Raw genomic sequence first — 26,088 nt, forward strand, 5'->3', positions numbered from 1 at the left:
AAATTATAGGTAAAACTGTTTTCCTATTTTCAGCCTTGGAATCGCTGTACTGGTGGTTCATGAACTCTTGGTCTCAGGACTCCTTTAAACTTTTCATTATTGAGGACCCCAAAGAGTTTTGAACGTGGGTTCTAGATATTACATACACATAGTATATGCTGCTATTTACCATATTAGACATTACAACTAAGAGGTTTTTTAAATATTAACTTATTTTGAAAGAACTCATTACACATTAACAGAAATCACATGCTTTTGAGGAAAAACAAACTTTTCCAAAACAAAAAAAAATTAGAAAAGTGGCATTGTTTCACATTTTGTAAATCTGTTTATTGTCTTGGCTTAATTGCAGAGAGCGGACTGCTTTTACGTGCCTCTGCATTCAGTCCGGTGCACCGTCACAGGTCATTTTTAACTTTTCATATGACTAAACTTTGTCTTGCACTGTAATTATTTGTATACTTATTTATAAGCTCATTGAGAGCAGGAACCATAGCTCGAGTCTATGTATCATGCAAAGAACCTATCTTAGACACTCTGAATATTTTGAATTGTGAGGGGAAACAGTCAAAGTTATATTTATTGAGTGCCTATGATTTGCTAGAAGTTCCAGAAGATAAAAAAAAAAAAAAAAAAACAGGACAAATATTCAGCTCCTATTCATAAGGACTTATCAAGTAATAGGCTGTCATTCTAAAACATTCCCAAATGTTAAGTGCTATGTTGGGTGTGAATAATGATAAAAATTTTGATCATTTATTAAGCTCTTAGAATATACTAACATACTAAGTGTTTACATGTATTATCTACTTTAACCCACTCAACCTTGAGTTTCGGAGAGTTTGGAATTAAACCAGAGTAATGATGATTTGGGATTATTTGGCCATACAGAGGAGCAACAGTAATAGCATGGAATCAAGAAGTGGTAAAGTTGCAAAACTGAGCAGACAAATGGCATAATTTTTTTTTCTGTTCTAGGAAAAACACATTGTGCTTTTGACTGTGCAAAGAAAATCCAAAATACTGTTATTCTAGGCCCATAGATTTCTGGATTTCTAGACTTACAATAATGTAAAAAGTTATCTTCTTCGGGGGTCAGATCACCAGATCTGTGATTGGGTAATTCATGATATTAACTAGTACTCTAGTTAGGGAAGGCTCTGCTTGGTGATGAAGGAGAAGAAAGCAAGGCCCCGCCACTGCAGAAGCATGGCCGATGGAATTGAAAAGCAGTGGATACCCTACATCAGGTGTTCAGCTTTTCTCCCCAAGCCTTCAGTCATGTTTTGTTCAAGGCTACAGAATGATGTTAGCTTTCTTTGAGGGAACTAACACAATTTTGAGGCCACATTTCTGGTGGAGCTAGTGGAGACAGAAGGGTAGTTGCTTAGCAAGAGGTGACCGACAGCAAAGGGCATGCATTGTTGCAATCTGGGAACTCCACGGTGGGAAGTCTGATAAGAGACAGGTGGAGTGTCACCAGTCTTCCGGGATGCCGAAGGGCAGTTCGGAGGAGGTTAGTTGAGGTGAGGAGAGTCGGGGCGCCCTGAAGGTTGGAGAACTGAGGAACATTAGGCTCCTGTACCTATTGAAATCAGAATTAAACTGACATAACAAAAGGTTAGCACTGAGAACTTAGGGGCTAGAGAGTGACAATGGTGGGGGGGGGGGGCAGCGCAAGGTAAGGCTTCCTGTACTTCAGACAAAAAAAAAAAAAGTTATTTTAAAGTCATTTCATACCAATGACAAGAGCACCTCTGATAGTAGAAGGTCCTAAAGGTATTCTCCTCTGATGTCAAACCTGAGAATTGTAACGTGCAAGTCCAAGTGGATAACAGTTCCCATGAGGATGTGGGGACCTTTCCTCAGAATCACTGGCTTCATAGCCCCAGCATCTCAAAAGTTTTCACTTATTCTATTTCTTTTCACTTTTTATGACTCTGTATGTCTTTCCTCAAACTAGATGAGAGTTGAATAAATAAACCATACATGTTTGTTCTGAACTGTCTATCCAGGATTAGGAATAAGTTCGAATGTTTTCAGATGTTTATGGATGGCCCAGAATAAATCCTTGTCTATAGTAGCTTAGCTTCCCACAACCACATACATATGAGTATGCCTGAATACAAACTCAGCCCTAATTCCGTTTCACACCGATGTGATATTAAGCACCGTTCGCTGTCAGTGTAGACAGGCACAGGTTCTGAGTGACTTGCCCAAGCTTATGTGAATTTCTTGGTGGCGTGGAACACGGGAGCCCCAAAGATAGCAGAGCTTTTGGGAGATTCTGATGCTGCCTAAATTCCGTGAAGAAGGGACCTTAGAAATAAGGCTCTGGGACACAGACCAAGGAAAACGACCTGTCATGGGCACCCGCTGCTCTTTTAGCTGCAGAAATCCTGACCTCAGGGAGTTCATAGGAATGAGAATGTGTGAAAGGCTGAAGCAAAAGCTCTCCTCCTGTCTCTGCCTCCTCCGTCTCTATCTCTGCAATCTCCGAATCTCCGAGTGGCGGTCAGGCTTTGTGTTTCTTCATCCACACTTCACCCAGTCCCCTTAGTGTTATCCTTGTGTTATCCTTTACCCTCATGACCTTACATAGGTTTTGGTTGAATACTCTCAGTTCCTATCTTCAGTCCATATCTTTGCTTTGAACTCCCAGGATTCACATCCTGTGAGTAATGCCTGTTGGCCGTCTCCTCTTGGATGACTCATAGACGTCTTCAACTTAACATCTTTTACCCTATAAGCCTCTTCTTTCTCTTGCAGTTGTCTGCATCTCAGTAAATGGCAACTGTATCCCTCCAATTTTTCAGAAACGTTCAAATCGTTCCTGACTCCACTTTCACACGCCACATCCGTTTTCTCAGCAAATCCTTCCCGCTGTCCCTTTAGTTCAGATCTAAAATCCCACCCCTGTGGCTACAACACTGGGCCTTGCCACCATTATCACTTCGCACCTGGGCTATTCCGATGGCTGCCTAACTTCTTCTGCTTTGCCCCGCCCCGTCTGCTCTCGATACATCATCAGGAAGAATGATTCTTTTAAAACGTCAAATCAGATCTTATTCTTCCTCTGCTCAGAGCCACTTATAACCATTGTATGGGTGTGTGTGTGTGTGTGTGTGTGTGTGTGTCTGTGTGTCTGTGTGTGTGTGTGTGTCTGTGTGTGTGTGTATCTGTCCATCTATAGAAAAATTCAGGAGGATAGGGAATTTCCTTTTGTGTACTGCTGTATCTTCCATATCTAGGGAAAAAGGCCGGCCTATTTTAGGTGATTAGTAAATAGTTGTTGAATTAAGGAATAAAGATTCTAAAAAGTAAATGTACCAAAAAGAGAAGCGAAAGAACTTAAAAACAGTGCCATGGTTTGTACCCTAATAGGTATATAAAATGTTTTATTTGATTAAATTTATTTATTTATATTTTGGTGACATTGGTTAACAAAATCCAGTAAGTTTCAGCTGTACAATTTAACAGTAATGATTATCTATTTTTTAAAGTAAAGATAAATATAGATATATTTTTAAAAAGCAAAGTCCATTTGATTCAGCAATAGTCTTTTAAAGTAAATCAGAAATTCCAAATTAGGGCTGGTAGAAACCACTTCAAAGTAGTCTTACAGGAATATAACTAAAAAAGGAAATAAATAAAAGTTAGGTTCATATGTGCATCATCTTAGCTGAAAGCCAGTGCTCATGCGGAAAATCAGTAAAAGGAAAAGAGATACAGAAACTTATTTTCCTCCTGTGCCTCGTGTTTCGGAAGAGAAATCATTATCTAGTTCAATTTGATCTTTATTTGGGTGGGAAAAAAGACATCGTTTTTCTCAATATCAGTATAAACTTTAAGTAAGGCATCCCTTGATTGCATTTGACAAGAAGGCTTCTTAATTTCATATATCAGATCCTGATAACCTTTCTAAATCATAAAAATTATATCGAGCATATAGCATCCCTGTTTTTTTTTTTTAATCAATCTCATGTTCTCATTATTTGCAAAATTAGTAATCCCTATATTATCTCTAATAATTGGTTCCTTGACCTGAGCATTACAAGGACAAGTAAAAGAAATGTTCATAAAATAAGGACCAACAGGCATCTTCAGCTTTTGTTCTTGCTACCATTGGAGTCACCGTTATTTCTTCAAAGAAAGGACACTTAACCACTTAAAAAATAGAAAAGACAATCTTTGAGTAAAAGACAGTCTTCTTATCCTTATTTTTATCATTTTACAATGGACTTCAGATTGTGCCGCCAGTGGTCTGCAGTCCAGAATTTGGGATTGGATGATCCGTATTATGCTGATTCACATTTAGCAAGAATAGAGTACTGAATATACAGATGTCATGAGGATACTTAGAAAAGAATACCTACTTAATATAGTCATAGGACATTATCAGGTTACTAAATAGTGGCTACTCAAAACATTTTCAAGGAAAAGCTAAAACATTTTCAGAAACATAATTAAGAAATTAACCTTAATATCCTTTGGATATCCCCATATTTTATTGCATAAGAAGAGCTTTAATCAAGTTTTTACTGTGCTAAGTACTTGTTACGTGGATTATCTAATTCTTACAACCCCATGAGATAGATACTATTATTGAAATTATTTTAGTTGGATACATTTTTTTATGAGCTAACCAACTTTATCACAGAATTATAATTGTGGGGTGACCATTATACAAATATTGTAAAATGGCAACCTTTTAGTGAAACTGATCAAAATGAATTTGAATTAATATTTCAAGTCATACGAAAACTTTCTAACCTTGACTCTGCCACACTTATGGTACTATTATGTTTGACACCTTCCACCTATCCAGGTCTCTAGGCTTTTCAGTTATGATTGAAATTCACTCCATAATCATTCAATTATGAATAACTGATATGGGCAAGATGTATTTTAGATATCAAGGGATTAAATATATATATGTATGAACATACATGATGGGGTTTCTGTTTTCAAGGTACTGTACTAAGTCTAGTTGGGTAGAGAAGACATGCTTATGGGATAAAAGCCCATGGTTTTAAAGCAAAATCATGTCAAATAAAACATGTAGATCAGGGGTCTGCAAACAACAGCCCATGGGACAAATTCATGCCACTGCCTGGCTTATGAGCCAAGAATGGTTTTTATATTTTAAAAACTGTTAAACGAAACAAAAAAAAAACAAGAAGGAATATGTGATAGATACTGTATGGTCCATAAAGCCTGAAATATTTACTCTGGCACTTTAAAGGAAAAGTTTGCCAGCCTGTGGTGTATAAGATAAACACCATTAGGAGACTGTGGCTAAAGTGTGTTTGATGAACCTCACGGAACAGCTAGAGTTTGTATTGGATTGTAATGCAGATTGGCAGGAGAAAAAATAATAAGTTAATTAATTTTTAAAATTGGCAGGAAAGGAAGAGGTGTCTGCAAAGGTGAATGAGGTACAAATTCAGCTGTACATCAAGCAGAGATTAAAGGTTTGGGTTGGCCTTTGTTGTTATGTCTCTTCAGGATGATGGTTGTTTTTGTTTTGATTGCTTGATTTTATTTTTCTCCTCTTAAATGTTTCCTGCCTGCACTTTTCCTTCCAATGATATGATTGAAATCCAAATTCCTTGTCCCATTATTTATGGACTTCTACAGTCCAATCTTAACCTGTCTTTCTAACCTGGTATAGCACTACTGAACATAATAATGTTGAAAAGTACATTGTGTGTGTATGTTAAATAATGATACAAAGAAAAAGATAGATTCTTGAGAGCAGGGGACAGCCGACTTTTTCCATAAAGAGCCAAATAATAAATATTTTCAGCTTTGCAAACAAACTACTAGCTCTGCAGTTGTAACAGGAAAGCAGCCATATACATTTATGAGTGTGTCGATGAATGAGTGTAGCTGTGTGCCATTAAAACCATTTACAAAAATCAGGTGGCTGGATGGGTTTGGCCCATTGCCCCCTGCGTTGGGGTGTTTCTGGGCACTTAGACGTACTTTGAATGTCAATAGCACTGCTTTTATTTTATTTTTTTAATTGTTGAAAAAATGGGTGCACATAGTGAAAAATTCAATAATACAAAAAGCTTTATAGTGACAAGTGAATCATCCAGCCACGAGCTCTGCTCCCCTAGTTTCCCTTTCTGGGGCAACCACAGCTACCAGTTTCTTGGCTACCTTTTCAGTTACTGTGCATACATAAGAACAAACACATATTCTCGCTAATAAAAACAGTATCATGTAGAACATTGCTCTGTATCTCACTTTTTTTCGTATGAATATAGACACATTACTTCGTTAATACAAAATACTATATGTTAATTCTTTTCATTTTTCAACATGTCTCAAAAAGGTCTCTTCCTCTTCTTTTGGATCTTATATGTTATGTTCTTACAAAAAGAGTAGAAAAATGTGTCTGATCTTCCTATTCCCTATTCCCACATTAAAGGTAAAAATTTTGATCAGCATCAAGGCCAGATTTCTCTAATGTCCAGTTTCTAGTTTCCTCTCATTCTCCTGATTTCGTGGTCATGGGAGCCGAGGTAGAGATGGGAAGAAAGAGGAATGGTCCGTGATGGCGGGAGGGGGAGGGAAGCCCAGCAGCATTCGGAATGTGCATAGTCTTCCACCACTCGGCAGCTCGCCGTTTACTCCCGGTGACACCTACGGTAGTGCCAGACACAGAGTGGGCATGCCATCGGAAAGAGAATCGTTGACTTGCGTTAACTCTGTTCTTTTCAGCTCCCTGGACTTGGAGCAGTGTTCTCTTAAGGTCTTGGAGCCTGAAGGAAGCCCAAGCTTATGTCTGTTAAAGCTGATGGGTGAAAAAGGTTGCACAGTCACGGAGTTAAGCGACTTCCTGTTGGCTATGGAGCACACTGAAGTTCTTCAGCTTCTCAGCCCCCCAGGTAGGTTTGGCCCCTGGGCGTGTTCTCCAGGAGTCCATGGAGACAAACTTGACGGGTCGTATCTCATTTGACCAGATGTGTGAAATATCTTTGGAAAAGGTAAATGTATGGAGCCTCATTTTTTTCCCCAGGCTGAGACTAAAGAACACCTGAAAAGCAAATATAATGCACAATGAATGGATTGTGCTTCCAAAAAATCAGCTGCACAAGGCATTTTGGAACAAGTAGAATCATTTGAACATAGCCTGCATATTTGATATTATGGAATTATCATGTGATGATAATGGTGTTGTAGTTCTGTAGAAGAATGTCTTTATTCCAAGGAGATACATGCTAAAGTAGTCAAGGGTAAGATTTCTGTGACTTATGTTGAAATAGTACAACCAAGAAAATAAATATACACATATTTATTTATATATGTGTGTGTATGTAAATGAGATAAAGCAAGTATGACAAATATTTATTAAGTTTTTTGCCGATGTGATATTTTTGAAATGTCGAATGACTCAACTAAATGTTTTTTTTTCCCCCTGAATATACCACTATCAAATGAGGTTTCTCACTTCCAAAGTCAGATGTGAGGAATAGGACACATTCTCTCCTCTTCACAACTACAGATAGATTTGGTCAACTACAGCAGTGTCAGGAGGGGCCAGGTCATCTAAGTCATCTGATGACAGTAGCACCCAGACCTTCTTTCTCAGGGGCCCACTTCACCATGACAGGCCCTACAAGAAGCAAAGAAGCCAATCAAGATCTGGAGGGCCATAGACGTAGGATTTGATGCTCTCTATTTTACATGATTTTGATGTTCGCAGTTTTTATTACACAATAAACTTGTAATAGTATTTTTAAGTTAACCTGGGGAACCTAAAATTCTAATTTTGTGTGTGTTTGTGTTAAAGAAAAATTAGTTTTTACTTTGTCCATTCCGGGATTGGGAAATTTGGGGCACACGGGAGTGGTATGCTATCCATTACCGATACCAGAAAGCCCAGCTCATATTAGCACAGTAAAGGGAACATGTTAGTCCTTCCAACTGAAAAATCTTGAAGCACATTAGGCTTCAAGAGAGGAAGCAGGGAACAGCCCTGTTTCCAGGGGTTGGTTTATTTCCATCTTTGCTCTTCCGTTCTTGTCATTGGCTTCCCCCTAAGACTGACTTTCTATGTAGGCACAAAATATCTATCTACTGGCCATTCTTGAATTCATCTTTGTCCGGGCAAAAATTGTAAGATTCACTCTAGTTAACTGAGTTTGGTCACATGCCTGTCTGTACACCTGTCACTGCGGACAGGGAGATGGCTGCAGTGCCTGGCGTAGAGCCAGGAGTAGAGTGAGTGGAGTCAGCTTTCCAGAAACCACACCCATCAGATCCCCACATGGGTCACCAAACAGAAGTGGGCCAGTTGGAAGGAGAAAGGGGGTAACAGATGCTGGGGGGGTCATTAAAACTCTGTTACAATTGGAAAGGACCCTAGGTTATGAGTCAGGAGACTTGGACTCTCAAATTATCTTCTGCTTTACAAGACCTAATGTAGGTGATTAAATAGGCCTCCTATAAATGTTTTCCTTGTGTTACACGCTGTCCTGGATGCTCGACGTATGTTTCTCAGCCTCTTCACAACAAGAGGAACGGAGTAGGAGTAACTAGCTGTAACGTAGACCCCCTCTGCATAAAATTTGTTATCTGTCACCCATCAGTAAACTTCTCCTTAAGGGGACATTTATTTATTTTTATATCCCCAGTGCTTAGAATAAGTACCCAGACATTGTGATGATTGAAATCTGCCAGTCTAGGGCACTCAGCTCCTAAGTTCTCATACTTAATAGAATACTAAGGCCTCTGAAAATCTAAGAAACCTCTCTGGGAAGTAAATAAAACTTGTATATCTCATTATCTTTTTCAGTAATTACCCTTAATTACTCTGACCATTGGTTGCGGGATCTGATAAAGCTCAGTAGTTTCAGGAAGAAACAATTTACTGTTAGCTTTCTATCTGCATCTTATTTGGAAAATCTAAAACACTATATTTACAGATATTAGAACACAGAAATATAGGAATTATAGAGCACATTGAGAATAATAAGTACCGTAATTATATTAAGAATGTAAGCTCTGATAGACTGAACATAATTTGAGATTTTGCTCTTCCATTGAATAAACTTTTATTGTATTCCAATACCTTTGCTATTCCAGGCATTGTGCTTGGTACTATGAGTTCAAAGAGAGCTAAAACAGTAGTTTCTGCCTGTTGAAAGTTCATCGTCTAGTAGGGAAAACAAACTTATAAATATTCACATCCAATACAATCATAAAAACAAGTATGTGTAGAGTAAGTTCTATCTCAGCTTCAGTTTTTGCTTTTCAGTATATTCGTGAATCTTGGTGAAAATACTCTAATGTTTACTGTCTTTTTTGTAGTAGAGCAGTTTCATAGGAGGACATTAGTTCACGGGCAGTGGCTGTAGAATGGATTTTCTGTTTTTGAGAAACTGACCGAGTTTCTTCTATGTAATGTTTGGGGTAACCCAGAAGTATCGGGGGACGCGTTCCCCCATCTCTAGGAGGGGGTCGTGGCGTAGGAGCTGGTCCTCGCCCCCTCTCTGTGGGCTCTGACGCCTGATACGTTTTCTGGAGCAGCGCCACAGGACTGAGGTGTAACCCTCCTCTGCTTTCTCTCTAATTGAGCTTTGCCACAGCACTCGGGTCGGCCAGCTTGCCCCGCAGTCTGGTCCCGCCTGCACTTTATTTTAGAGAAATTGCCTGTAGTTTTTATGTTTGAATGGTGGTCCATCCCCATTTTCCAGCTCTAATTATTTCCCCATTTTTTAATTTTTTTGGTCACCTCAGTGAGAATTGGAAGAGGGTGGGCGCATGAAACGAATGTGCTGAAATGTTTGAACCAAAAGTCCATAAAGGTTTTTTAGACCTTTGCTCTTTTCATTAAAGGATCAAAAACCCTGTTCCCCAAGCAGCCGATACTGACATCTGTATCCTTGGAAAATGCGGATAAACTTAGATGCGCAGTTCAAGCTTTTTTTACTTGTTTCTTCCATTTTAAGTGAAAACATTTCGAGTACATGTTTATACACTCTTGTCAATGAGAGTTATGTAGATCACACAGTGGTGGCCCAGGAAGTGATGCCTTGACCTGGAATTGGTTGGCAAAGCCTGGACAACGGGCGATGTTTAGAGAGAGTTGACGTTTCATATGCGGCTTTCACTGGACGAATCCTAAGGTTCTTGGCGACTCTGCTTTTGTGATGTTGCCGGTTTACGTCACTCCTCGTAGAGCAGGCGCTTCGCTCCCTGTCCCGTCGCAGATGGCAGTGGCCGAGCCACGTGCAAACCCTTCGGCGGCACCTTTTCCATTTGCCCCGCCCCTTTTTTTGTTTTATCTCACGTCACTTGTCAGTCTCTTGCAGCACACACTCACTGGTATGTTTCCAATTCCAATTTTGCTTTTTATTACTTTTGTCTCTAAGACGAGAGCAGGGACTGGTGAGTAGCATTCTTGAGTATCCATGATACCTTCAGTTCACGCCGTATCACCACAGCCGTGTGAAGGAACAGAACGGTACCAGTGTGAGCATTTAAACTTCAAACGTGAGCAAACATTTATGGGATAAATGAGGTTTCCAGAAGTTGTCATGTAGCCAGAGTCACAGTTGCCAACAAGCGTAGTTTAGACCCCAGGTCGACTGACCCTGACCTGAACTCAGTAGCATTTTCATAATGCTAGGAAATTTCTGGGTTGTTCGAGAAACCTAGTTATGGATTTTTACCTCAGCCGCCTCTTTGACCCAGGGACTTTCTTTCTTTTTCTTTTTTTTTTTTCTTCCCAAATTAAAAAGTACTCAAATACTAGATCTTATTTACAAGGGATTTTTTTTTGTTTGTTTCATGAGCGACAGACGTTTTGGAAGGAAAGTATCAAGAAGCGGAAAGGGGCAAAGGCAGCGTGGATGGGGATGAGGTTGAGGAAGGAGCAAAGAGGTAGAAAGGGAGCAGTAGATGAAATCCGAAAGAACGCGTCTCAGCTCCAGCACGGCCATGGTCACTGGGCCACGCAGGAGACCAAGGGACCTGATGAGACGAGGTTTAGCCGCAGCCGGTACAAATGTAAATTGACTTGGAAGAGAGACAGACATACGTGGACATCCTGTGGTTGTATAATGGAGGAGGTCGTTGCAGAAGGAGGGATGGTTGTTTATTCTGGGACACCGTGGGAACTTCTCAATGACAGCGTAGACATTTTCGGAACACCTCTGAGAGCTTTAGATGGAAGCCGATGGGGAAAAATGTTGTGGTTTGTGGCTCCTGAAGATAGCTTCGCTGTGATGTATACCTAAGATGGGTCCCTGGAAAAGCCGTTTGTCAGTTACTTCAATATTTCAGTGCATCAGGAGAGAGAGAGTAGCTTAAGGGGACCCTACGGTGAATCCTTTCGCCGAGAATCCCCTTAGCGCGTTGGGTCTGAAATTCCAGCGGGGGCTTTCGTTTTGCTGCCGAGCAAGGCCCATCCCTGCTCCGCCCCGGTGTGTGTTGGAAGCACCGTCCTCATGTTCCATCACACCTCGTCACATTCTCTCGGGCTTACAGGAAAGCAAGAAGCCTCTTTGACTTTGCAGATATGATCTGAAAATAGGCTTGTTTGCCAGGAAGCTGTGCATTTACCCTTTACAACAGAACTTTCATTTGTCTGCCGCGCTACGCCCTCCGGAGCGCTGTGCCATGTTTTCCTTACCTTTGTTCAGCGCCTTCTGACTGGCGGGTGCTGCAGGAGAGTGGCTGTAGGTTGGCGAAGGTTCCCCGTTGCACAGCACTACGTGGGAGGAAGGAAATACGTGTGGTTAAAATATGGGAGGTATCGCGACTTCTTTTCTTTACAACTCATTAGGAGCGGTTTCTAAATCACATTTTTCCTTTCAGTTCTCAGTCTTTGAAGTAATAAGTAATAAATACATGTATTTGCTTGCTCGTTGAAGACGAGACTGCTAACATTGTTGGTCCAGGACGCATGTATGAACTTTGAGTTCGAATGTACATTAAAAATAATTGAGTCTTGTCACCCACACAAAGGAAGGGTACCTTTGGACCGTCCTGGCCCCATGGGCCCTTTCCAGTGAAGTCGTTCATCCCTTTGTGAGACACTCAGGGAGAAAGCCTTTTAATCTCCATCATCCTTGTCTCTTGGCTCTCTGTATAACAGCAGAGAGTAACTTGCCTTGGGAAATTTGTCGTCACTGTAATGGCACAAGATACTACGCTCTGCCGGGCACGCTCCCTTCAGCGAGAGAGGCTCACCGTGGCGGACGAAGGGATTGGCATGGGAGGCGTGTGAGGGATCGCTGGCGGGTGGCGATGGTGTGAGGTGGCAGATGCGCTAGTTAACGTGCTTGTGGTCATCACCGCACAGTGTGTGTGTGTGTTAATCATTGTTGTACACCCTGAATATATACAACTGTCATTCGTCCCTTACACCTTAATAAAGTTAGAGGGGGGAAAAGAGGGGGCGAGTGGGATGACCCAAATAAGAGGGTTTCAAAACCTAAGAAAACTGTGTTTGTATCTGGTTTTGCTATTTTACAATGAAAAAAATTAGTCTCGGGTTAAATAATTTATCCAAGGTAATTTGGGCGACCTTCTGCAAATTACTTAACTTCATTTTCTTCATTGTAACGGATCTAATTGATAGCTAACTCATATGGTTATTTTGTAGGTAAGAGATCAAAATGCTTGGCACATGTAAAAGTCAGTAGATTGCTGACTTTAGTAATAATAGTAATTATTATTATTATTATTTGCATTCATTCTACAAATAACGTGTTGATCACCCACTGTATCACCATATGCAGGCCTCGTTCTAGGGGCCGGGTAAACCGATGACTAAGACGAACAGTGTGCGGTCTTTGCTCTGTGGAGCTTCTGTTTTAGTAGGTAAGACGGACAATAAGAAACAGGAATTTCAGGTGATTAATGCAGTGAAGACCACAGAACAGGGTGAATGTAACAGAGAACCAGGGAGGGAAAGTAGCTGACTTAGAGATTTTTTTCCCAAAGAAGCTAACGACCTAGACACTGAGGAAGAGAGCATCCGCCTTGAGACAGTGGGGGGGGGGGGGGGGGGAGGGAAAACCCAGCCGAGGACTAGTAAGTGGAAAGGCAGAAGAATGCTTGTCTTCCAGAGGAAAGAAGACCAGAGCGTCTGGAGCAGGGGTGGCCAGGAGAATGGTAGGGGACGAGGTCAGAGAGGTCATTTTACGTAGGGTCTTGTGGGCCAGGGTAAGGGGTTTGGGTTATCTTTTGAGTATAATGGGAGGTCGGTCGAGGGTTTCAGTCAGAGCAGTGATGGGGATTAATTTCTGCTTCAAAAAGACATTGAGGCTGCCGTTTGGAGGTGAGAAAACAAGTCCGCAGGCTGTAACGACAGTTTAGTCGGCTGCCGGTGGCTTGGGTTAAGGTCGTGGCATCCAAGACGGCGAGACGTGGAAAAGCTTAACGAACAGGACTCGCAAATAGATCACTAGTGGAGAATGAGGAAGCAAAGAGGAGGGATGCGGGATGACCGCTAAGGTTTTATCCTGAGTAACGACATACGGGGGTGGCCTGGAAACTCCCTGAGACGGAGAACGCTGCAGGGTCTAGTGGACGGGCGGATTTTGTTCAAGAGAGACGTGGTGTAAGTTAGGTTTGAGACGACTATGAGACATCTACGTTTTAAAGCCAGTTTAGCCACACCCACCATATCACCGTATTTTTCAGATTCATTGTTCCCGTCTGTCGTCGCAACTTTTTTTTCCTCTTACCGCCTCTAAACGTTGAAAATCAGAACCTTTGTATCGTGAAGGTGCGATGTCAGCCCCTCCTGGCAGATGAGTGGTTGATAGGAGCATTGAAATGCCCCGCCGCGAGTTTGCCCGCTTAAGCAAGAGTGCTCATCCCATTTCCTGATGTCACCAGGTACTTTCCGGCCAGGGTGTGTGACAGGATTCACAGACAGTTCCTCTGTCCGCCCTATGTGCACTTGGTGTCAGCATAAAGATTAATGACTGTGAAGGCTCCGCCTCGGCAAAAGTTTTATAAATTCTTTTTTTTTTTTTTGAGAGGCTCTAGTCACTAAAGATTTTCGCACAGGACTTGCAAATAAATAAATGTAAGAGGCACGCAATAAGCATTTACTCATTTTGGATTTTCATATCTTTTCAACATGGATTTCACATATATAGTTAGTTTACCTTATCTACTGTTTTTTTTCCTTAGAAGATTTGGGACCTTCGATCTATCCAGGTTGCTATTTAGATTAACTCTTCAGTTGCAGTCTCGTTTTCCTTTGGATTGGTGGGTTGAGAGGAAAAAGAAAGGATAGAGGAGGAAAGGAAATTACAGTCGGTTCAGGAAATTAAGCTTTATAAATAAGTTTTGGTGATCTTTTCTCCTCCCTTCCTGAAAGCCAGCCAACCCAATTTTACGTGTTACAACCTTGGCAAATGTAAAATTTCCTGACTTTGGTTTCTTGTGTTTCCGTTATCTGTTGCTACATAACAGATTACTCCCAAACCAACAGCTCAAAACAACATTTATTTTCTCACCCTGTTTCTGAGGCTAAGAATCCAGAATCAGCTTCACTGGGTGCTTTGGGCCTGCAATGCGATGGAAGCCAAGCTGTCAGGCAGGGCCGTAGCCATCCGAAGGTCAGACTGGGTTCGGAAAATCCCCTTTCTCAGATGGTTCATTCACATGGCTGTTGGCAGGAGGCCCGAGTTTCTTTCCTTATCGTTCGGGCCTCTCGGCATCCTCATGACATGGCAGCAGGTTTCCCCAGAGAGCGTGATGCATGGAGAGCGGGGGCGGGGAGAGGGGGACATTCCATTATTGGCTCCAGGATTTTCTTTGAAACTCCTGTCGAAAGTTTTCCGAGTTTCCAGTGCTTATAGTCAAATGAGGAATGTCTGCATCGCATGTATCAAATTTATATCCTGCTGCTCTGTTTCTGTTGCTTTTCTGCTTACAGAATAACTCTTGGTAATACTAAATGATAGCGTTGAAATTCAGATGTCTTTGGTAGGCATTTTCAGCGGCTTTCAACTTGACACCTGTCTTACTAACAGCGCACTCACGCAGTGGAAACGCCGGCCACGTGAGCATCTGTGGCCAGGTATTGGAAGAGCTGGCAGTGAGCCCCGCACAACCACGGTTGCCTGGCACACATCTGCCATAAGGTGCATCCCGGTGTCAGACGCGTGAGAGGGTGGAAACAGTGTTTCTAAGAACCGAAGAAATGTGACAAACAATCTTCTCCCCCAGTTGTGGGAAGTAAATAGATCAAAGTCTTCTGCTGGCGAGTTTCTCTCTTCCTGGTTTTACAAAGCCGGGAACTCACGCACTCATCACCGCGTGTGTGGGGAAAGAGATGCGAAGGGGTGACTTATAACAAGGACGAACATGCAGGTTCTTTCCCAAGTGCTCCTTTTTTCACTTTCAGAGATGTGAACAAGGAAAACCCCTCTTCTGTAACTTTCTTTATTTAACTCGTTTTCTTTAAAGGAATAAAGATCACCGTAAACCCAGAGTCAAAGGCCGTCTTGGCTGGACAGTTTGTGAAATTGTGTTGCCGAGCAACTGGACATCCTTTTGTACAGTATCAGTGGTTCAAAATGAATAAAGAGGTAATTTTTTAATGTCTTTTAATTCCTCTGTCATAAAAAGATAGAACGATGGAAAATTAAGTAGCATTAGTAGCTTTAGTATGTTTTTAGGGATTTCGATCTGACAGGCATTGCTGTGTTATTACGGAAATATTCAGTAATCATTATTTTGGTAAGAGAATTCCAAAATCGTCTTAACAAAAAAATTGTAAGCAATAATAAAACCCATTCTCTCCTCTAAAAACTGTGGAAAATAGGCATTACTTGGGGCAACAGTGGTAACAAATCACCAGTATATCCTTACAAAGTTCTTTACAACAAATTATGTTCCAACCAGACCCTTTAATTAAAAGACTTTAAAGGTGACGGCAAAGGCCAATGCAATATTATTTTAAGGATTTCACATAACTATTAAAAAAGTTAGGCTATCGTGAGATTCTGAAGTAAAATTCAGGCGGGGGGGGGGGCTTTTATTCCTTTTGTGGAAGTATTGTAACCCTACATCGCCAACACACAATTGGCAGTCATGTATTAGGAGTCTCTCTTCTCAGAAGTTCTCTGAGCCATGAGCCGCCACTCTGCCGCTGGGGAGTTCTCGCTGGTCTGGCTGACCGTGCTCTGCCCCCCTTAGTGGGCTTCTCTCCCTCGTCCATCTCCCCTCAGCCCCTTCCCTCCTAGATCATACTTTGAAACTCCGCATTCTTTTTAGCCAGTTAGTCAGGTAACTAAGCTTTCTTCCTCACTCAGCCATAGTCCCCATTTGCAAACCTAAAGCTAAGTTAGAGTCGTTCTGAGATGACGAGCTTTTCTTTAATGGGGTCACCCTATGCCTTAGAAGAAACGTGTGGTTTCATATTTCCAGTACCCGACCACCACCACCACCACCACCACCACCACACACACACACACACACACACACACGCACGCACGCACACACACACGCACGTAAGGTGGAGCAGCTGCGAAATGTACTAAAAAGATGGCATGTGGGCCATGGTACCAGACAAGCCTATGTGGGAACACTGGCTGTCACCCTGAGCGATGGGAGGTGCCTGTCGCCGGTGTCGTGGGAATTTAGCAGACAGGATGTTCTATGTGCCTAGGCTTTCAAGAGATAGTAACCGAAGTTGTTTTTACATTTCTCTCAATTGCAAAGTTGCTTTCATTTTAATAAATGCCTTTCGAGGGAGAAATAATGGAGAAAACTTACTATATTAAGTATATCATTTATAAATTATGGCGCGACTTGAGAAAGGGAGGAATTGGAAACCAGGAGAGGATTGTATGAAGCCTAAAAAGGAAAATATTTCACAAACAAGGGGCAGTCAGCGTTTTTAGTGCTGCTCAGAGGGGTGTAGTGTAGATCCAGGATGATATATTTGGGGTTTTTGTTTATTTAAGATACAAGGTGTTAGAGGATGTTTTTTGAGAGTGATACAGTAAAAGAGAAATAGATGCTAAAGCAGAGAAAGAATTACAGGAGCAAGATCTGAGAGGGTGGGACTGACCGACAGGAAAAAACTTATCTTCCACCCTCTTATGTTCAGTCCCTGGGGACCGTGAATTAACTGACAAAATCCAGACTAACAAGAGAAAAAGCTTATCTCATAAAAGAAGTAGTTCTATGAATGGTTAGAGTTACAGGTTTATATACCTAACTTTGTAGGGAAAAAGTAGGAGGGAGAAAAGCCCTCCGTGCGAAGAGCAAATGGGTTTCTTTAGGAAATAAAAAGGAGTTTCTAGAAGAATAAATGGGAGATAAGAAAGTTCGTGATATTGTTTACTCATGCAGGTGTGAGTGGTTCTTCCGTCTTCTTCCTGCCTGTGTAACTCCCCTGAAGAGGGGATTCATGGCAGGCTGGTTCTTGGTCTCCTTCCTGGGAGTGAAAGCCGCCCCGGAGAGGGAATTTATGGCAGCTTCGTTTCCCAGAAGTTTCTGCTTTTACTCAGATAAGAGAAGCTCTGAGGAGGCTTCTCTCTGCATCTGTTAAATCCCAAGTGTTCAGCTTGAAGGAATCTTCATATCAACTCTGGGGTTCTGAGTGCATCCTCACAAGTCCTAACCCCAGGGAGCCTTTGGTAGGAAGACACCTTGTCCATTTTAACAAGAGGGAGGAGGACAATTATAAACAGGTACTGACGTAGATGGGTGTGCGGTTCGTTGGCAAGAAGAGGAGAGAGTTCTGCGTGCAGTCCGTGGCTGAGGGGAGTCGGATTGCAGGAGGCGGAGGAGAGAGAAAGCATCCGCTATCAGTCTAAAACAGCAAACCCAGTAGACTAAGGTGGCAGGGTTGCCAGGCGGTGCCAGGTGCAGCCCGCCCTCCCAAATCTTCAGCAAAACGCTCTTGCTGTGGCACAGGTTCTGAGAGGGAAGACAGTTGAATTCAATGGCTTGGGGCTTGGGGAGAGAGAGAGGGCTGAGTTTGTTAAGCACTTGACAGGGGGCGCAGCTCTTGACGAAGCCCTTGGCGATGTGTCAGAGTTGGGTGGCATTGATAAATAGATGGGGGCAGCAAAGGTGAAGCAAACCTTAATGCGGTCACCAAAGCTTGGACGGCCATTTCTTCCCACTGCGGATAATGGCTTTCCATCACCCTTCTTGGAATTTTGCAGATGAGAAAATGGGACTTGAGGTGAACTGACTGGCTCATGTGCTCACAGCTCATTTGGTCAGAAGTGAGATTGGTAGCCTGGCCTCACCATCTGTACTTTGCATCTCACCACGGGGTTTGTCATGTCGTATGGCTACTTAACTCACAAATGGTGCAACTGTAGTTTCTTTAAATACCAAGGATGGAACAGTTAAGTGACAGAACAGATACTTTTCTGTTAGTTTTGGGAAGACACATAGGAGAGAGCTTATTAACTCTAATAGATTTGTAGGAGACTGGATTGCAAAGACTTCAGTCCTAAATTACCCAAAATGTTGTTTGTATTTTAAGTAACAGATATTTTAGAACTTGGGGAAAGATAGACTTTTCAAAGCTCCAAAGAAATCATACATTTTGCACAGCGCATTTTATAAGGCATGTTTCGATGAGTCATTCACCAGTGTTCTCTCATTGATTCTTTCACAGATTCCAAACGGAAATGGATCAGAACTTATTTTTAACACAGTGCATGTAAAAGATGCAGGCTTTTATGTCTGTCGAGTTAATAATAATTTCACCTTTGAATTCAGCCAGTGGTCACAACTGGATGTTTGTGATGTCACAGAAGTAACAGGAACCTTCCAAGGTAAGTGGTTAAATTGCATGTCGGGAAGGGAATTGTCTTATTTTAAAATGTTTACTTCTAAATAATTTCAGAGTATCCAAATATTACCCAGAGCCCACCTATAAGGTCCCCAGTTGTTAAGATTTTATCCTGTGTGCTTTGATGCTCTTTCTCTGTGGGGATACACATACATGCACACGTACACACACACACACACACACACACACACACACACACACACACACGCCTTAGGATGACACAGAATCCTCAGTCTGGCCTTGCCGCTGCCTCTTCAAACTTACCTTCTTTCATGGATTTGAATGTTGTAGTCTCTGGTTTTGGAAGAGGAAGAAAATCTAATATAGCCCTACTCACTTTTTAATTCCTTCTTACACTGTGCATTTTCCAAAACTACTATCTCACTCCTAAAAAATTGTTCTGTGGGATAAAACGCCAGAGTTGATGTTGACGTGAAAAGGCATATAGTGTATCATTTGCTGCGATCAAGCATTTCACCAGACCATATTTTTACTCTTTGTCATTTACCTTTTTAGTCCAACAACTAGTATTGATCAAGAAAAGAAAAACCGATCTGCTCTAAAGAGTAGCTATCAGATACCATTTTGTTTATTCACACACACAGTCAAGGTCATATCCTTTGTCACTTTTGCCAAACAAAAAGAATGGGAGGGAAACAGGTTTTTTGTTACTAGTCCGTCTTCCATTCTTCTCTCTCAATTTAGCTTTTCCTACACCTAGATCAGTAAACCATCTCTAAAAATAGTCATGATTTATTAGGAGAGTTACTTACATCTTTCTAGAATATTTCTGTGCATGTAATGTACTTTCATATGTTTATAAATGAAATCTTGTTCAACAAATATTATTGATCTCCTGCAACGTGTGAGACACTGTTTCATGATAGAGACCTGGTGTCACATAACATGGACAGGCCCTCCGTCCTCAAAGAACTTAAGGAATAACGAGTGAATGTTCCAGAAATCATGCACTCTGATACCTGCTTTGAGAAGAAATGCTAGTGGTAGCCCATCCATATTTATTCAATGCAAATAACAATACTCTTTATTGTAATAAGTCAAGTTCAGTCAAATAGAATATAGAACTCTCTGGTTGTACGTGAATATCACTCAAGATGTTAATAAGTTGTTTGCCCCGACCAAAAAGATTCTGTAGCCAAACGCGTTCGGAAGCCACGTGAACTGTTTTCCCTCTTACATACATAGGGCATACTAATACTTTGAAAGCTCTGAGAAGTCCTGCAACTAAAAAATTCTGTTTAACTTTATTTAAACCCAGAATTTTCTAAACTTATTAATCCACAGCATTCTTTCATCCACAGAACATGTCTTAATATTTCTAGAAGTACTAAAGTTTTATGAAACACAGTTTGGGAGATGCTATCAAAGATTATTAAAAAACGAAGGATGAACTTGAAAACACTTTTTTTAATTGAAGGGGAAAAATTTATTTTTAACCTAGAGGTTTTATTTATGTTTAATAATATATATATTTTTTTAATTTAAGGAAGTTTGGATGGTGTCTCTGATTCCAAGTTGCAAATCTGTGTTGAACCAAGGCCCCAAAAGCTGACGCCAGGTAGCACATTGGTCTTGCAGTGTGTGGCCATCGGAAGCCCTATTCCTCACTACCAGTGGTTCAAAAATGAATCCCCGTTAACACACGAGACAAAGAAGCTATACATGGTAAGCACTTGGATTCGGGAAGGGGGTGGGTATTTTTGTATTAATATGTATAATAAACAGTATAATTGAAAATTAGGGTAAATAGTAAAATTCATGTTCTTTGGGGTGTTGTCATGTTTTCAGAATGTTTGTTTCAAGTCCCTTATTATTTCATACTGATTCTTATATTTATCTTATATTCTTATATAGTACTAGAATACAATAATAACATACATAAGGGCTTATACTAAAATGTCAATCTGTATTGTGGGAAACTCATTATTGGAATTATGATATCATTTATTTGCTAATAGTTAACCTCATGAATGGAAATAATCTAAAAATGTCTAATACCTTCTGAAACTTTGTTTCATAGTTTTTGTAAAGTACAAAGTAACTTTCTTTCCAAATCAATTTAAATTAAAGTGGAAGAGGAACTATGTGTGTGTTCTGATATTGTTATAGGTGCCTTATGTGGATTTGGAACATCAAGGAACCTATTGGTGTCATGTATACAATGATCGAGACAGTCAAGATAGCAAGAAGGTAGACATCATCATAGGTAAGCAGCATTACTCACTGTTCCGACAGGTGGTGTATAATGTAAGCTATATAAAATGAAACATTTAAGCAAAGGAAATCCTACTGCTTTTTACTCCATTAATTTAATGATTGTTAAGTGTCAGGAGTTATACTGTTTGTAAAATTTTGAGAGAATACATACTAAATTCATAATCTAGGTTCATATTCCAAGAGTGGAAAAAAAACCAAAAATGGTTTTTTATTTAGATCTTTTCTATTATTATTTTTAAATTTTATAGTTTATTTTAAACGCTTATGGCAAAAATGTATTAAAACTTTACTTATAAAGAACTTGATTTAGTGGAAAAAGATGTTTAGTAAAACATTTTTAAAAAACAAATATCACAAGCGCGTGGAGGAAAGAACGATGACTAACCAACAATCCCCATTACGAAGTACGTAACTTGGGAGTTCGTTCTAGTTGAGCTTCGTGCATTTATAGTCGTGTTGTTAATAGTAGATGTTGATGCCTGTGTCGCTTTGCCAACATATCTCTGTGCTGTTTATCTCTGTTTGCTTGATGGCTACCCTTCCTAAGATCATGAATTACATTACGTTCACATTTGTTTTCTCTGGAACAAGGAAGGACACGTGAGGCAGTGGAGTGCACTGAAGGTAGTGTGATCCTTTGGTTGGAAACCAAATGTCCCGCATGCTGGCTCCGCTTGGGATCGGCGGAGTGCTCTAGCCTGCCGAGTGCAGTGATGGAAAAAATACGAGCTCTAAGAAATAGCTTCGATCTAAGGATGGTGTGTCTTTGTCTTTGGGAGTTTGTAAATTGCCACAGACACTGCGAAATTGGCACACATGAAAATAACTAATTGTCAGTTGCTTTTCTATAGCACATGAGAATAAAATTTTGCATTAACACCTTACAAACGGTGAACATTTGCAATGAATTCGTAACGCACGTTTTGATTTTCATAAGATTCGTGAAAAAGATAAGAGGGCTATACGGTCACGGAAAGTAGTTCAGATTATTTTATCTATCCTTTCACCGTGATAATATGCCTCTTGAGTGTGAATGTAGTTGCTATAAAACTTTGAAGGCAGGAGATTTATTGTTTAACATGTTTTATCAAATATTAAATGTTGTTTTTCATATAAAATTGATAAGGCCCAGTTTTGAAGCTACAAAGCCGTAGATCACCATGTCACCTTTATCACAATGTACAAAGAAAACGGAAAATCTATTTCAACAGAAGCTCCTAATTTGTTTTAATTAAAGCATTGTACATAAGTTGTAATGAGTAAATTTTAAAACTTAAGAGTATGATATCACATTATTTTGCAAAATTAAGTTTGTGGATAGCAAAGTATTTTTTCAATTTCTGCCTCTTTAAACTATTGTATAACCTTAGGCTCTACTTGGTAAAGTAAGAAAATAATGTTAAATCTTATGTTTCCTGATTTTTCTGTCCTTCCTATCACTTTGAAATACTGTAATCACTGTTTTCATCCTAATACATAACTGTGAATGGGAGTTCCTAGCAGAAGAGAATTCCTGTCCTGAGCTCTGCAGGCCCTGTATGAGGGGAGCTCTGTGAAGAAATCCTAACCGAACCCCTCTTTCTTCTCTGACTCCTTTTTTTGCCTAATTGCATGATTTTTAAAACTTCCTAACATTGGAGACCTCTAAGAATAAATGAACTAACGTTGCTCTCCTACTGGGCTTCAGGGCGATGCTGCCTGAAGTCATGGCCTTGCGGTGCTGCTGCTCCGCTTGCAGGAGGCTCCCTGTGACGTTCGCAGGAGCAAACACACCGTTAAATAATGACGTGCAGACACATCTGTTCAGCACACTTAGAGATGAAAATCCAGCTATGAAACCGCTCTAGAAATCGCAGATGGAAAAATGAGATCCAGCTTTTCTTTCTAAAAAAGTCTACAGGGCTGAGACATGTTACAATTGGTGGTCGACACATACCATAAACAGTGCCCTGGGACATACATCCTTTTTTTACCTATGAAGCATGATGTCATCCATTTCACCTTATGTTTTTTGTTAAGAGATACTGTATCAGGACCAAGTGTGGATTGAACAGGTGGAGCTCAGGGGATTTGTCAGGGCAGTGGAAGGATTCCGTATGACCGCGGTAACGGGGAATGCACGTGTGCAAGTTTTAAAAAACCATTTGGTAGGAGGCTAGAGGAGGATGGATCCCAGGGTGGAAGGCAGAATGCGACAGAAGAATCTAAATGTATTACAAAAGTGTAAAGCAGCCCTGCTGAAAAGGAGAAGGAAGAACAGGGCGCTGACCTAAGCCGTCGGAAATTAGGTCCATAAGACGAAAGGGAAGGAGATTGTATGTAGCTCTGTACTCCAGCTGATGCTACTCTTCAGTTGACTTTATATCACATACAAGAGCAAGTTCTGTCTAACGTCTTATGAATAGTATTACTTAATGTTAATTTTTATCTTCATAAAGTTTGTAAAGGAAAAGTAGGTGGCTCTGAGGTCATGGATATTTGCTAGGTGAAGTCCTTTAGCCTGAGGGTGTACGTTAACCACTCTGAAACCACTGTACCTCCTGAACCACACCGCACCAGCCTAACCATGAGAAAAACATCAACAGATCCCAAGTGAGGCATTCTACCCCAAGCCTCGCCAGTAGTCCTCAGAGATGTCAAGGTCATTGAAAGCAAGGGAAGTCCGAGAAACTGTCACAGCACGGGGGAGCCTAAGGCCACACAAGAGAATGTAATGTGTTGTCCGGAATATGGGGTCTTTGAACTAAAAAGAATATTAGCGGTTGTGACGGATACCCCCGCCTGACACAAGATGCTAAAAATAGGGAAACTACGTATGAGCCTACACAGGAACTCTGCACTGCCTTCACGGAAGTTCTGTAAACCTTAACATGTTCTCAAATTAAAAGTTTATTAAAAAAGAAAAGATCATTTGAGATTACTAATTAGTTTCAAGAAGTTTATAGTTGAGGCCACAGACAGACCTATCTCTTGACTGTTTGGTCCCATAATTGGCCAGACTATCTAAAACTTTTAACAAATTATGACCACTTAGATTTGATAATTTAATGAAAATAATAATAGCTTAGAAGTCTTCAATGCTATCCACAACAGTATTCTTCCTATTTAATATTTGCATGGCTTCTCATTTAAAGTATTGGGGTATTTCTGTACTGATAAAACACTATAACATGATTTAATAGCTCAAAATCTTCTTCGATTAGTATTACTATTTGAGCTAAATTGACAGATTATTTAATGCTAATCTATTTTATTTCATTTCAGATGAATTAAATCATTTTGGGCATTCCGGTGAGTAATACAAACATACAACGTTAATTTTAGATTTTTAAGTTAGCAAATCCAATAACTTAAAAGATACTACAGATATTCTTTTGCTGTAATAGTATAATAGTAATGAGTAACAGCCAGAACCATAATTTAGGACTGAAATTAGTACTTACATGAAGTGCAACTTCATACGAGTAAAAATACTAAAAACATTCTGAATTGTACGACTATAAAGGTAGAAAAGTCAGTATACTGAGGCAGCGTGATCGATCAGTGTTCTTTCTCATTGTGTATGACTGTATCATGAAAAGACAGTTCGTGGGCGACGTGTATGATCTTTAATTTGAAGACAAGAAGCAGTCTTTGAAAGAGTGACAGGAGTAACATTCCAGAGCTCGCCAGACCCCTGGGACCTCGTTCACAGTTCCTCAGTCATAGAACATACCCGAACTAGTTGGGCGTTGGGGGCAGTAAAAGGGGTGCTGCCTGGAATAGTGGGCGCTGTACATGTAAGCAGTTGGCCAGTGACCGTTAAGAGCCTGACACTTGGAATCAGAACAGATTTCTAAACAAGTTCAGCTAAAAGGAAAGCCTTAACTGAGGTGACAGGCAGAGAACGGTAAGGACCCTGAAGACAGAGGACGTCTGTAGGTTCTGGGCATTCTGATGGAACCTGCGAATATGCCTGAAAATAAAACCTTCCGGGGCTAGATTACGAAGGCAGTGTGTCATTTAACATTTATAGAGATGTCTCTTATTTCTAGACATGGTGTATCTCGTTATTTTAGCACCGTATTTTGTTAATAAACATCTATTATGGTGAGTGATGACTGGGCCGAGCTAATTACATGCAAGCAAATTAGACAGACCAGAAGGCCAGTGTACCAGAGTGCCATTCTCGCCGTACCAGCCTGGAGCTCAGGGGAAGCCTCAGTGAGGAAACAACCAAACCGACCGAGTGTCGGGGAGCCAACCTAGTAATGTAGCTGGTTGTTTCTCTTGGTCTTTTTAGAACCCTTTTTTCCTAAATTGGTCTGTCATTTCTTGTCCTTTAGTGAACATCGTGAAAAGTTATTTCAGGAAGACTTTTGCAAACCACCATTCTGAAGTTTTCTTGGCATCCTCTTTGATTATATCCTTATTCTTCAGGATTCAGAGAAACCAAAAGAAATGAGTTTTTTTTTTTAAAAAAAGAAAATTTAATAAACTTTTAATAGACTCCAGAAACATAAATTATTAAAAATGCAGGAAAAGCTGCCTTGTCTTCAGTAGTAGACACACTAATGATTAAAGTCCGTCTTTCCCTGCATGCCTTTCCTCATGGTCCTTGGGCATAGGAAGTATTTCATATTATGCACGGTACTATGGAATGAGGTTTACTCGTTTGGTAGCTTTCAGCGAGTGACTTAATCTCTCTCTGCCTCAGATTCCTTATCTATGTCATGGAGGCAACAGTCATATGTGCCTCACAGAGTAAAGCGAGGTCTGTTGCAGTCAGTTATATCGAAAGCCTGTAGCACAGCGCCAGGCAGGCATTCGGTAAATGCTAGATCCTCGGCTGCCTCTTATTCCCAATGTCCACTGTGTTCAGATTGTAATTCCTGCCTAGCGTGTGAAAGATTATGACCCCCAGCTGTGTCAGCTACCAAAGGCATTCCCCTGCTCCTGTTCCAACTTCGTCCGTCCAAGTATTTGTTTTTATCAAGAATCTGGAAAGTCTTAAAACCGTAAGTTAGCTGTGAGAAAGCAGGGTCTGTCTGTTAATTCCGCCGATG

At 40.7% G+C, this 26,088-nt stretch overlaps 1 protein-coding gene across 2 annotated transcripts in view; it reads left to right on the forward strand.

Moving 5' to 3' along the window:
• MALT1 (MALT1 paracaspase) overlaps nucleotides 1-26,088 on the forward strand; it is a 48,555-nt gene that overhangs the window by 1,075 nt on the left and 21,392 nt on the right. The window contains exons 2-8 of one of the 2 annotated variants that reach the window (XM_016129166.2): nucleotides 6,733-6,899; nucleotides 15,451-15,572; nucleotides 18,629-18,788; nucleotides 20,313-20,491; nucleotides 20,936-21,032; nucleotides 21,635-21,667; nucleotides 24,308-24,334. In XM_016129166.2, the coding sequence (XP_015984652.2) occupies nucleotides 6,733-6,899; nucleotides 15,451-15,572; nucleotides 18,629-18,788; nucleotides 20,313-20,491; nucleotides 20,936-21,032; nucleotides 21,635-21,667; nucleotides 24,308-24,334 (785 nt within the window). The remainder of the gene's footprint in view (nucleotides 1-6,732; nucleotides 6,900-15,450; nucleotides 15,573-18,628; nucleotides 18,789-20,312; nucleotides 20,492-20,935; nucleotides 21,033-21,634; nucleotides 21,668-24,307; nucleotides 24,335-26,088) is intronic. The other variant, XM_016129167.2, reaches the window with a different exon arrangement.

The sequence above is a fragment of the Rousettus aegyptiacus genome, unplaced genomic scaffold, assembly GCF_014176215.1.
Source record: "Rousettus aegyptiacus isolate mRouAeg1 unplaced genomic scaffold, mRouAeg1.p scaffold_m13_p_12, whole genome shotgun sequence".
In the NCBI taxonomy this organism is placed as follows: domain Eukaryota; kingdom Metazoa; phylum Chordata; class Mammalia; order Chiroptera; family Pteropodidae; genus Rousettus; species Rousettus aegyptiacus.